The 14936-nt window shown below is 34.1% G+C and overlaps 1 protein-coding gene across 1 annotated transcript in view; it reads right to left on the reverse strand.

Moving 5' to 3' along the window:
- Positions 1-14408: 14408 nt before the first annotated feature.
- LOC121431632 (ras association domain-containing protein 2-like) overlaps positions 14409-14936 on the reverse strand; it is a 36502-nt gene continuing 35974 nt past the window's right edge. Inside the window, exon 10 of the mRNA XM_041629226.1 lies at positions 14409-14462. Coding sequence (XP_041485160.1) covers positions 14417-14462 — 46 coding nt within the window. The 3' untranslated portion in view covers positions 14409-14416. The remainder of the gene's footprint in view (positions 14463-14936) is intronic.

The following is a 14936-nucleotide window of genomic DNA, read 5'->3' on the forward strand; positions in this document are numbered from 1 at the left end:
GCATTGCTTGAAAAAAATCAAATATTGACGCTCAAAAAATGGAGAAACTTGTAATGAGAAAATCCATGCTCTCCAAATGTAACTCTGAAAACTCTTTGACGTCGACAAAGTATATTTGGCATATTTAGGGCAAATCATTGGAGGAAAATTAATCATCAAAACGACAGAATATGATTTCTAAAGTACTCTGTCGTCATTATGACACCAAAAGACTGTATTTGAATGCTGCATGCGTCAGTATCATTACACTTGTACTGCAAAAACCCCGGTGTTGGATTAACACCAGCCCGGAATCTACATATGTCCACACCAGAGAAGTGTTAAACAACACCGGTTTTGGTATTAGTCTAACACCAGATAGGCGTTTATACAACGCCAATTAGTATTAAAACAGCATCGGTTCGATTCCAAACTGGTGTTGTTTCAATACTTCTCTGGTGTGGACATATATAGATTCCGGGCTGGTGTTAAATCAACACCGGAGTTTTTGCAGTGTGGTTCTTGTTATAGCGTTAATGCAAATAAAAGTTAAAAGGTTGATAGTAATAATCATATTACAATGTTGTTCAAAAGTGTTTTTTTTTCAGAGTGATTGTGACAGTGGTGAATTTTGCGAATTCTAACTGAGATAAAAATGAACGTTATTCCATTTTATATTTCACCATGTAGTTATGGCTGCAAGGATATCACGTATTTTTCGTAAAATATATTTTTGAAATGAAAATTGAAAATTTGAAGTAAATGAAATTTATTGTTGAATCATTTACATTTGATATTTGATGCAATTTTCAAAGCATTATTTTCATTTACGCTGTGTGTGTAACGAATGTCATCCTTTTCAAAACAACTAACATTGTATAAGCGTTGTGGCCAAGTGGATTAGTCTCCGGACTTTGAAACAGAGGGTCGTGGGTTCAAATCCCGGCCATGGCGTAGTTTCCTTCAGCAAGAAATTAATCCACATTGTGCTGCACTCAACCCAAGTGAGGTGAATGGGTACCTGGCAGAAATTTATTCCTTGAAAGCTGATTGAGCTACAGCCTCGGTAATAATATCCAAGTCCTTTGGAATCGCATATAGAGACGTTATTCATAATGTGTTATGCGCTATACAAGAACTGACTATTATTATTATTATTATTATTATTATTAAGCCTATCAAGTAAACCGGAACAAAAACTTGTAGATACGAAGCTGTACTCTTAAAAGAACGATCGAATAAGCATAATTGATGCAAGGCCAATATTATTTCACGAACCTATTTGATTGCAAATTGAATTTATAGTGTCACCATTATTATCATAAATATAATAAACGCATTGTTGTGACGACGAGTGAAATAACGCTATAATACAATAATAGTCGAATTCTATTATTGCATTTGTGCATGATAAATGACAGTACATCATAGTTTATTCATGAACCTCTCTCATAAGCATGATAGGTCCATGGTTTATTTCATATCAAGCCATTTATTATTCTCTTTACATGGGCGCCTTTTGTACGAATAGGCCTATAGACGCGATAGAATTGACACGAACTGGGTGTCGAAATAGCTGTGAGCTATACAGCGCGTTTCTTTCCGTCTAACTGCAATGCTTCGGGGCGCGGGGCGCTTGATGTTAACCATGTTAACCGTCCCTCCTTCAAAATTGGACTCTTGATGTATTAATATAAATTCCAAAAATAACTTTTGTATGTAATGATACAGTTGAAGATATTCAGATGTAGTGAAAGGAGGGGGCAGCGCTCTGGTCATGCTCGTTGCATGCGTGATGAAGGGTCGGGAGACGAAAGTCAGATTATTAATGAAATAATATTAATGACAGAAATTATTATTTTTATTATTTTCTGCTTGATATATAGATGTCACTTTGGAAGTTAGAAAAATAGAGAGCTAAACCTAATGCTGGAAATAGCATTAAGGCATTTTTTTGAGAGGTGAGCTGTGAATTGCGCATTACATGTAGTTCTTATTGTCTATAATATGATAAGTGCTTCGCTAACCTGTTTGGGGGGTGAAGATTATAATACATATCAATTTGATCGTACTCGGGATTACTAGTATGACACGCACGCACACACACACATTCACACACACTCTTAAACACAATGCACTTAAAGAAAAACAATGGCAATTATAGAAAAAGAGTTGTTCAAAGCTGGGGTTGAAAGTCTGCATTATCACAATAATCTGATAATATTGTGATAATGATTGTCATTTTAATCAAGTTTATAAATGTTGTGTAATGGTAGGTTGCTTAATACCATGTAAACTTAACAAGTGCTTGCAGTTGGTATTATTAAGCAACCTTATAAAACGACCCCTCAACGTTCACACAACCCATTTAGACGGATGTTAATATTTCGTTCAACTACCCCCATGTTAAGAATTTATTTACACGTCTAAAGGAGTTCAAGAAATAACAATATTATCGACAGTTCAAATGAACTTCATCAAAGTCACTGGAAATTTCATCTAAGAATTTGAATATAGAACGGGCTTGCTTGAAATAATGAGTTGCGTTGGAAATAAATAATCATTCTTGTTCTTTTCATATAAATTCGTGATCGTGACTTTCGATTCCTTTTTTCCATTATTATGAGGTGAAGGCAGTGGCGTAACTACGGGGGGGCATGGGGGGGCACGTGCCCCCCCAATCGCCTGGCCAAAAAAAAAAAAAAAAAAAAAAAAAAAAAACGGGGAAAAGGAGAAAAAGAGGGAAAAAGGAGGAGAAACGTAGTGGGGGAAAGAAGAAATTGTTGTTTATCATAATGTTATATTATGTTATATAGCATAAGCATTTTCACAACTTTATGAAACATTATTTTCCAAATTGTGTCTTCATTGTTCCTGGTGCTCGCATAGACTTTTTAACGAGACATATAAAACTGATGTACTAAAGCCTCCCGTTTTCAAATCAATATACAACAAAATAATATATTTCCTCGCAATTAGAGTTATTATTGTTTTAAGTAGTGATATATTCTTCTTTTTTATGACTACTGAAAGTTATTGCCCTATTTTAAGGTCTTAATATAAAACATTTCCTGTCCGTGCTAACGTTCGCATTAGCATGATTAGTGGATTGGTGAGATTTCTACTCTTCATGAACTCCTAAAATCAGTCCTTAAAATGTCAATTTTTCTGATCTGAATATCAAAAAATTTTAGCTCGCGCTTCGCGCTCGCATCATTTGGTTAGTGAAACACGTGGGGTCTTAGTGAATTCCTACAAACAAGCCTTGGAATGCCCCTCTTCATGTCTGAATTTCCTAGATTTTCAGCTCGCGCTTCGCGCTCGCAGTATTTCATTAGTGAGATGCGTATGATAATCATGATTACAATGACTTAAAAAAGTGCTCCATGTGTTTAGATGTAATTCTAACAAAATCAGCAAGCGCTTGGCACTCACATTAGATGACTATGGTGAGATATGTATACTCTGACTTAATGGATTCGTAACTATAGTCCTTAAAATATCCATGTTTTGGGGTCAATATATACAAAAATTTCAGCTCGCGCTTCGCGCTCGCATCATTTGGTTAGTCAAATACGTAGGGTCTTAGAGAATTCCTACAAACAACCCTTAGAATGCTCCTCTTCAGGTCTATATTTCCTAAATGTTCAGTTCGCGCTTTTGCGCTTGCAGTATTTGATTTGTAAGATACGTATGATAATTATGATTACATGACTACAAAAGGTGCTTCATGACTGTGTTTAGATGTAATTCTAACAAAATCAGCAAAGGATGGCACTAGCATTAGATGACTATGGTGAGATATTTATACTCTTAATGGATTCTAAAATATAATCCTTAAAATTTCCTTGTTTAGGGTCAGTATATACAACAATTTTAGCTCGCGCTTCGCGCTCGCATTGTTTGTTTAACGAGACAGTTAAGTATCATGATTACAATACAATTTTATTTATAATGTCAATTTTTAGCCCTCAATATCGAAAAATTTTCAGCTCGCGCTTCGCGCTCGCATTATTTAATCAGTGAGATACATATTCGTTTGATGACACTGCATGTCCTTAAAATATCTCTATTAGGTCGGTATACCTGACAACTGAGCGCGCTTCGCGCGCTCCTTAAGTGATCCGAAATGTTTGCTGGTGCCCCCCAATGCCGTGACCCACGGTACGCCACTGGGTGAAGGAGAAAATTCATGTCTATTTATATACGGTGGAAATAATAACTAACACGAAAAATGAGAGGAATGAGGGATGTGAATTGAAAAGAGAGGAGCGATGTGAGAAAAGGTATGAAGAATGCGCATACATTCGTAATTCCGAAGCTTTGTTATTCCGAAGGTTCGGATATTCCGAAGGTTCGTTATTCCGAAGGTTCGTATTTCCGAAGGTTCGTAATTCCGACGGTTCGTTAGTCCGAAAACGAAATCAGGTTCGTAATTCCGAAGGTTCGTTAGTCCGAATACGAAATGATTAACGAACCTTATTTCGTTTTCGGACTAACGAACCTTCGGAACAACGAACCTTATTTCGTTTTCGGATTAACGAACCTTCGGAAAAACGAACCTTATTTCGTTTTCGGACTAACGAACCTTCGGAACAACGAACCTTATTTCGTTTTCGGATTAACGAACCTTATTTCGTTTTCGGATTAACGAACCTTCGGAACATCGAACCTTATTTCGTTTTCGGATTATCGAACCGTCGGAATAACGGACCTTCGGAATAACGCCACAAATGTTCGGATTAACGAACATCGAGGTATAGGCAATTTACGTGTTTCGGAATCATACGAACCTTCGGAATAAAGAACCTTCGGAATTACGAAGTGTAACCTGAAGAATGATGTGGGAGTATGGGAGTAGAGAAAATAAAAGTGTGAGAGAGAGTGTGAGTGTGTGTGGAAAGAGAGGGAGAGAGAGAGAGAGAGAGGGGAGAAAGAAAGACAGAAAAGGAGAGGGAGAGAGAGACCAGAATTAATAGTCTGGATTCATCTAGCGTTAGAATATGAAATATCAATATCATTAATAATTCCTCAATTGTTTGTTTTCGACTCTCAATTTCGCTCGAAGCATATTCACCTCCAAAGCTTGCAAGCGTGATTATTCTTGCAATTAAGTTATCGCATAACGAAATTCATTATATTTATTATTGACAGTTGCTATGACATGAACTCATTCCAAACTAAGGGGGGCACGGAGGGGGTGTTGCGAAAGAAGGAATGGGACTGTGAATGTAATGAAGTTATTAAATAAAGTAAAAAGGATATAAAGAATAGGAGGGAAGAGAGAACAAAACAAAATATGTCCGGAGCAATAATCACAAGGGGGGAGGAAAGAAAATACAAAATTAAAAATATAAAAATTAATTAATCTGAAATAGATATATTGATCTTTTCGACTCTTTATTGAAGAAAAGTTTTGCACACATGATTTGGAATCGATACATTCAAATTCAATTATGATTGAATTATTTGAATAATAGGCCTACTGCTACAGACTTAGTATCGTCCCTTTAAGATAAGCAGAGCTATATCATAATTAAATCTTGCACCAATATTATCGATTGAACTACATTGCTTATGTCTAGCGGGTATCGATATCACGGATTGGCGGGAAGATGCCATGGAATAAACTTACGTCGTCTGCCTGACTTAATTCGCAATAATCAGAACACGCAAAATATATGTTCATTATTACTACACTATTTTTGATGAAACATTTGGGCAATTGTTATGTGAAATCTTGTGTCATATGAATAAAAAAGATAAACCTGTGTCATAAAAGTATGATTGCCGTATATTGGGGGGGGGGGTATTTGGTACGTTTTGAAATCAAGGTTGAAAAGTTATTGCTTCGATAGAAAAATTAACCAAATTGTTATAATATTATTATCTCGTATTATTCCGCAACAGACTGGATTCATCACATTTTACACGTGGGACAGAAACTCACCCCCTTGGTCTAGGGCCAAGAAAGAGTTGCGATCGATCCCTAAAATTAAATGCATCTTGATTTTCAACCAATCAGAAGCGCTCAATTATGACTTGCAATTAATTTTCCGAGTTGCGATTAAACACAACACTTTCTGCAAAGGGCCCCAGGGGGCCGTTTCATAAAGATGTTCGTAAGTAAAGGGCGACTTTAAGAACGATTGGTGAACCTTTCATATGTGCTAGATAATCAACATTGGACAGTCATGGTGAAAATCATTTACCATAAGAAAGGATCACCGGTCGTTCTTAAAGTCGCTCTTAACTTATAAAACAAAGTTTATGAAACACACACTAGATATGACGCCCAACGAGTCTCTCGTTCCTTTACCCAGCATGCAATGCGTTGATCATAATATATAGTCTCATATGCGCTATGTATTATTATTATCATTACATCTGAGTCGAAATGTGATCGCATGTGCATTCATTTAATTTCATTACACACATTTACATGGATTGCGGGTGAACAATCATTGGGAAATACAAACAAAATTACAATTCTATATGACTAGGAGCACCATTTAGATTCCGAACCATTTTCCGAACTTTAATCAATCAGGAGCATTATCAAGGGCGATAAGTGGTTTGAAAGCTTGACCTTTGAATCAACGCACGCACCAGGTGCCTATTATGAATGATATCCCAAAATTCATAAAGATACATCCCTCTATGTCCAAATTGCACCTGTCGATACGTAGGTGGTGTCCTAACAATCTAAGGTAGATGTCAACATATTCTCTAGGGTTAAGTTGTTATTGGAGTAAACATAACGTGCTCAAATAGGTAAATGAATGTGAAAGGTTTTGAAATCATGTTTTAAATATGGAACGCCAGGCAGGTGGTATTGCATTTATGGCGTTACACTAACATCTACCCACGGGTGACATCATCAAAATGCTAACCAAACAAATGGTTCAGGATGAGCGGTGAATGTGTAGTTCATTTTCTTTGACTGTTATTTGTGAATTATCACCACCACCATCATCACCATCATCATCATCATCACCATCATCATCATCGCCATCATCATCATCATCATCGCCATCATCACCATCATCATCATCATTATCATCATCATTATCATCATCATCACCATCATTATCACCATCATCATCATCATTGGCATCATCAACCTCCACCACCACCACCACCAGCATGACCAGACCACCATCATCGTCATCGTCTTCAGCAAATTTTAAAAGGGGCAACTTAGCACCATCCTCATCTTAGAGCACCTTAATGACTAGTTAAGTGTAAAATTACACGTGTAAAAAGTGTACCTGTATCATTGCTAAGGGTGCTCTCAGTTTTTTTTTTAATCCAAATTTAGTTGTGGTTATTTTTTCTTTGCATACTTTAAAAAAATGAATGAAATTGTAAGTAAATCATCAACCGCCTCCATCAAACCACCACTCCATGACATGCGTGAATGCGGCATTGAAGTTAAGAGATTCATTGCTGTTGTCCGTTCATGAGAAAGAAGTTAATCTCATTTAAAGTGCACCCGCTATTACAAATCACATTTTGTTTTTTGTGATGGAAGCATTGATAGTCATTTGTCGGTCACATTTTCACGGATGTCTAAGCAATCATCGATCTCACATCGCAAATCTTTCTACAGACGGGTCTGTAGACGAGATGTTCAGGGGCGCGTTTTCCCAAACCAATGCGTCGTTCGACACTTTATCAATATTCTTGCAAGTCCTGATGAAATGCGTGCTGTTCAGGGGCCCATTGCAGAAAGAGTTGCAATCAATCGTAACTCTACAAAATCATAAACAACTTGATATTCAACCAATCAACAGCGCGCATTTAGGACTTGTGATTGATTTATTGACTTGCGTTTAAACGCAACTCTTTCTGCAACGGACCCAAGATTGCTGGAGAAAGGAAAGACTCTGTGGGGGCGTGCGCGAATTCAGTTTTCGGAAGATTTTGAGGAACCGGTCCCATGAGAATACTAATGGGGCGTTGCAAGAAAATTACGATCCATTGCAAGTCTATTTTTTCCCGAAATCAAGCATATGTCTAGCAATTAATTGTAAATTTGTGATTGCTAATCTGCTCCATGAAAAAGGAGTGCAATCCGATTTGCTATAATTAAAAGTGATCGATCAATTGTAAAATTGCAACAGAATATTTGCAATTGATAACAAATGTTTTCTTGCAACACCCCCTGTATGATATCTTGTATTGATTTTGTAAAAAGTAAAGGATAGAGGAAAGTCATTGGAATGTTATGACACGACCTGAGGAACATGCACGGGAAGTATTTTTGTTTATACGCAGATTAACTTCTATAGAATAACACATTTAGATCATCATAAGAACTATGAAAAAAGAAGATATTTGGCGAATGACTGCCTTCTCTTTTGATATTTTCTCAAAATCAATCAAAACAATCACTCAATTCATCAAAATAATATCAAAATTAATAAAATAATAGTCAACCCAGAATGAAAATACAGGTGAAAATATACACAGGCAAAAAAAACCCTAAGCAGTACTCAATACAGTTATAGTCAAACCCAATGGATTTATTATAAAGTATTCAGTTTACAATGTATAATTTCTCATCATATATACATTTAATTCTCCTGATTGTATAATAATATCATGTCAACCAACAATATCATTACGTATATAACAGGAATGGTTTCAGAACTGAGTAGTATACAAGGATGTGTAAATTGGTAACATTTTAGTAGTAAGATTGTTCACATTGTAGCAGCTGATTAGTGAAGTGGAATATCTCTTGATATTCATTCCTTTGATAGTTATTCATGACACCTAAACGTCCACCTGAAAACAATACCAGTATACAGAGCCTATTTCAAATGCAATGAAATCTTGATTGAAGTAGAAACGTCCTTTTTAATGGAAATTTTTATTTTAAAATTAACACACAGATCTGCATTTTCCATCTATTAATCTATTTTCTATATGTTGCAATCTGTGTCCATATACACGTTGGGTAGAGTATACACTCTCAAACATAAAAACATATCAAAACATTGATAGGCTTGAAATTAAAAAAAGAAAATTATTTTGAAACTTGTCAATTCTAGGCTAGATCCTAGCTATACTTTCAAGCAATCTGAATCACCACTCACTTTTCTTAAGAAAAATCAATTAGAGTGGGCAATGATTGTGCATCATGCTCTATGGAGGCTCTCTCAAATTAAAACACCCCGCAATGATACTCTATTTCTTTCGAGAGAACATGGAAAATGAGCATTGCCAAAATGTACATGTATTTAAGTTCAATCCATCGATCTTTCATGCAAATAAATCCATGACACCAACATTCTAAAACATAAACCCATGAGGTTTCCATTTTCATAATTGAAGTTATTCTAAAAAAAAGGTGCCTGGTATCTCAAAATGCTACATGTACTTATTGTATGTTCTTGCAGCTCTTTAAAAAAAAAAAACACAATTGGTTGAAAACCTCCATTATATCTTGGCTAGAAAAGATAAATTGGCATACCCGTTATTCTGTTTATATTTAAGCCCCTAAGAACACAAAACTATCAAGAAAATGACCTATGTATTCTCTCAACAGTCACAGAAGTGTTCCAGATATGTACTTTCAGTAGTGGAATATACATTCACAAACATATGTCACGAAGTTAAACAATATAACACCATGTTTTGGGTTTTTTGTCTGACAAATAACAATGTTAATCTAGGATGACTGTAGTCTGAAGTGTGGAAAGATTTGTTTCAATCAAGATGTATTTACTTATAACAAATAATACAATCTAAAGGTTTTCAATTATAACAGAGTGTCAAGCAAAGAGGAATTTTTACACACTTTCAGTGCTATCAACCTGCGACCAATTCCCTTGGCACTTTTACATGGTCCTATAAAAAATGGAGATGTTTCATTTTTCATACAACTTATTAAACATCTTTTAATATGAAAATATATTGTGCACTTGATTTTTCTATACGAAGCATTGATACTGTATGTATTATAAAATACAAAAATATGTCTGATTTTTCTCATTGTTTGAAGACACAAAAAATAATGAGGCTCTATTTGAAAGAAATGCTGTTACATGGTATAAAAATATATCAATGAAAGAATCGTAAATTGAATCAGCACTCAACTTCATAATATAGACAGTAATAACAATTAAGTAAAATTTAAAGTAAATTTGAAGAAAAAAATTGAACACTTATGGTACTTTCTTTTAGAGATATTTGTTTATTATTCTCAAACTTGTATATTTTCGTTGCCAGAAATCACTAGAGGCTTATTCGGAATGAAAGGCTGTTGTAAAAAAAAATACAATTTCATTCACTTTCCCATACTCATAGGAAAGTGAATTATTATGGAGTTAACTATTAAAAAATAATTTAATAACATACTATTATATTCTGTGGGTTATTGGATTGGTCCTTAGGATGTAAAACACAAGGTCAAGGGTTCAAAACTCACTGCAGCACTTGCATCTTTTGGCAAAGCATTAATCTATAGCTGGTCTCTACCGGTGAATATACTACTTAATACTGCAATACTCCTCAGGGAGTGGAGAATGACGTTGTGCATGTAATGTGTAGGAAAGACATACATGTCCATGTAATGTAAGGATGAATGTAAGATCACTTCTTTAAAGGACTCGGTTACATGTACACTGTTTGGATGTATTAAGTTTTACATTATTGCATTACATTAAGATATTGTGATTATTATCATACAAGCGTTTATAAGACAGTATTTTTATATTGTGGTTGTTACAATAGGGTATTTTACTATTGACAATATTAATGCTCATTATAAAACTTACAAATTACATGTAAATTAGACTTATTAAAGTCAACCATAGATTGAGCTTTTAAAATCTGCAATAAAAATTACCTTCTACAATGTAAAAACACAAACAGCATCCTAAAAACAAATTCACAAAACAAGAGAAAAATCTTTTCTTCAATATCAACTTAAAACAAATAGAATATATCACAGAAAACAAAAATATATAAAACAAGAAACAAAATATATATTTTTAGTAGAAAATACCAAATAGGAGTACCCAAGTGATTACCTCACCAATATGTATAAAATCCATATAAAGATAGCAAAATACTATAGGCAAAATAATACTTTCATATCATGTATACATATATATTCTCCAATATTCTGAAAATATTTCTAGATAAAATAATATCTGATGTCGTATAAGGCACTATGCATTGAACATACATTTGGAAGACATTTCAAAATCTGTAAGTTTCAACATTTCAGTTTTCACCCGTGTTAATTTACTGCAGGTTCTAAATTATGCAGCTTTCCTATTTTTTTCAATGAAATCTTTTTTATTGTGGACAACATTCATACATCATTGTACATTTCAATACACAAATGATATAGGAGGCATATAAAATGATATACATGTAGGAGGCATATAGAATTGATAAAAGCATTGTTTGATATACTTTCTGATCTAAATCTCTGAAATCTAACATAAAAATATTGATACAAATTCAAGGTCGATTTGCCTAAACATGTTTTACAGTGTAGTATAATAACCACTATTCTCTTTGAAGACAGAAGATTAAATTAAAGGGGAATCCAGCCTTGGCCATAAAATGTTGTGTTGGGAAGGATAAAAATAGATTAAACACAATGGTGAAAGTTTGAAAGAAATCGGACAAGCAATAAGAAAGTTATAGCTGTTTTAAAATTGAGATCACTAATACTATGTAGATTTCAAATTGGCAACTGGGAAAGTAAATTATGACAAGGGGCAAGGACAACTTTCCCATAGGCCATGTACTTTATCATCAGGGATTTGTGGTTTTCTTTTAAGTACCCAATTCCCCTGGGGCAGTAATCTAAATATAACCCAGATAGTATATTGTTTTATGTCCTCAGAAAAGAAAAATATAATTTGAAATAAAACTTTAAAGGTATTGTTTAACTTTGTGAGCAACCGATTTAAAAAATTCTCAAACCAAGATGAAACATGTGTACAAGTGCATGTATTAGAACTAATAAACACTGAAAACAACCATTACTGAGAATGAAAAGCTAAAACTACAAGGCAAACCCTGATTTTGTAAATAGGCGTCTTATAGACGCCTAAATAGTACACACAAGTGTATGGGATGAAATTAAGATGGTGTTTCCGGTCACTTTATATTTCAATTTTTGAAGCACTAAATAATTATTTTCGAGCGCAATTTTTTCTGGGCTTCATTTTTGTAACATATCACAGACACAGGTGACAAGTGTGACCTTCTAGCTCAGATTTTTTCAAAGTCAAACCAATGTTAACCAATCACTTTAAGGAAAATTACATTTTAGCCATAATATGTATTGGAGTACATGGAAGAGTAGTCCTTGCCTTACATCACTATGACATCCCATATGCGGCCAATTTGAAGTCTCCATGGGTGTAGTTATAACCAATATTTACAACTTTTAAAATTAATAACTTTCTTTTGGTTTGTCCAATATTGTTCAAACTTTCACCGATCAACTTGTCTGATTTTTCTTTTCCTTATAAAAACAAGTTTTTATTTGGGTTGGATTCCCCTTTAAAGAAGTACAAGAGCATTTAAAGGTATTTGTAGTGTATATAAAAACAGTGGTGTTATAATAACACTACTGATCAGTGTATGCAGGGAACCCTACCAAACATTTAACAAATGTGTTAAAATTAGTGTTACTCTAACACCGATTTGTTTTACATGTATTATCACACATTCTTTTTGTTATTTTAACACTATTTGGTGTTGCAGGTACATTCAACTCCATGGTGTATTTTAACACCTGACACTGATTATTCTTTACAGTGTACAATATGTTGAAACCTACATGTATAGACAAGATTAGACATATTAAGGCCACCATACACCTTATTATTAGTCTGCGATCTGATTTGGAATAAAAAGTAGTAGAATTTGATGCTAATATTGAAACATGAAATATCTTACTGTGTTATGTTCTAAAACATCATAGAAATATATATTCAAATCTGTAACTTCGTTATCATCCTTATTAGAATAAATGTGAATTCAAAATCTAGTCATAATGACGTCATAGTAATCATATGATTGGCTTTGATTTTTAACTAACTTGGCCTTTACCCCAAAATAAAGGCTTGCAATCATCCAAAGTTGTTAGATTACAAGTTGTCCTAAGCTTGTTCTGCTTTCAAGCCCTGAAGCCCACAAAACACATCTAATTCCTTTGCATGTTTCAACACATTGAACTACATATGTACCTTAAGGATATAGAAAGGCACGATAAGGGATAGAGTGCTACTCCAGGACCATTAAACAATGTAAGTGGGATGTGTAATCACATACTGTAAAGTAGAAGCTTGGATTAACTAAAATTAAATTCAAAATCAACAGTAATACCAGTTAAGTACAAAATATGCTTTGAATATTTTGAATACTGGTAGTAATTCTTGTTCAAAACGTTTGATCAACATTACCATTCAGTATTTCAAATTATATTTTTGTTGTTGTTGTTTGTAATACTAATAGAATGGGAATGAATTAGAATTGCATTGTTCAGACTTAAGTACGGTACAGTGGGTGATTTCAAGTCCGGTGTTGGCCTTGGTGTTGAAATTTGGATTGCTTTCCCTAACTCCATAACTTAATCAGATTTTGTAAAACTGATCCAGATCACATTATTGACATCTCAACAACTAGTGAGTGACATTTGGGGACCATCTTCATGTTATGTTTGGTGTTATAATCTAATAATTATAATGTAAAAATTGACCTAACACCAACACCAAAAGGTAAACACTGAACTTGAAATCACCCATTACATTACAGATAAAAGAAATACAATTTTGATACACAATTTTCTAGAAAGTACTTGGTTTTAAATTTTTGTTAGAAATATGGGAGTTGCTCAATGTTAATGTAAAGTTTACACATATTCAAGAATAATCAATGGAAATTAGGTGGAAAAGTATAATGTACATACATGTACATGTAGGTTGTTGTTGTACAAAGTAGTAATCATACCTCTGTATACAAACTAGTTGTAAATATCATGGGATTAGACCAAGTTGAATTAGACGAAGTGATATTGGACCAAGTGAAAGATAACCCATTACTGTACAATGGTCATATTAATATTAAAAGTGAGATTAAACATGGCTAAAAAAATGAGAAAACATAATAATTGATGCAATCATATGGTATTGCATTGGGAAAATCCATGAAGTCAATATGAATTCTGACTGGAAGTCTATTTGGAAATGCTTTTAGACAATAAGAAAACAGACAAAGTAGAGACTTATCCAAGACAGTATTTGATAAAATTAACATTAAAACTCAGAATAAAAACAGCTTAGAAGTAAGAAAAACAATGTTAGTCGATGTAGTATTGCAATGGGTAATTCATGAAGTACAATTAGTCGATGTGAATTCTGACTGGAGATCCATTTGAAAAAAAAATGTTGGTCAGTCCCTATGATTTCCACCACGATTTCTTCTTTTCTTTTGTCTTCTTGTTCCTATATGAATGATGGAAGGGTGGAGGAGAGATGGACAGAACGAGAAATAGAGTGAAACAAAACTACCACAAAAGCTATTAAAGAAACAATTCTAGCACCTAGGTGCTTAGCTATTGATGGATTAGATATATACATGTAACACGGTATGACGTGACAACAAAGAGGAATCTATTAAATAGTTTAGATTCGAGAAGATAAAAGTGATGTAACATGAGATAGGGAGATACAAAGAAGATGGAAACAATGGTGAAAGTGAATATTATCTGTCTAGTGGTAAATGAAATATGTGAAATAAAATTACTATGGTAGCAGAAAAGATAGGAAATGATGGCAAGAATATAATTAAGAGCAAAGATGATGAGGGTTTGTATAAAGTTGAATAAGAAACCATGGAAATGGTATTAGTGGTGATAGATTAAAATGAGGGGGGGGGGGGAGAGGGGATTAGGAGCTTGAGAAGGGTGAAAACGAGTG

Source organism: Lytechinus variegatus, chromosome 18, assembly GCF_018143015.1.
Source record: "Lytechinus variegatus isolate NC3 chromosome 18, Lvar_3.0, whole genome shotgun sequence".
Taxonomy (NCBI): domain Eukaryota; kingdom Metazoa; phylum Echinodermata; class Echinoidea; order Temnopleuroida; family Toxopneustidae; genus Lytechinus; species Lytechinus variegatus.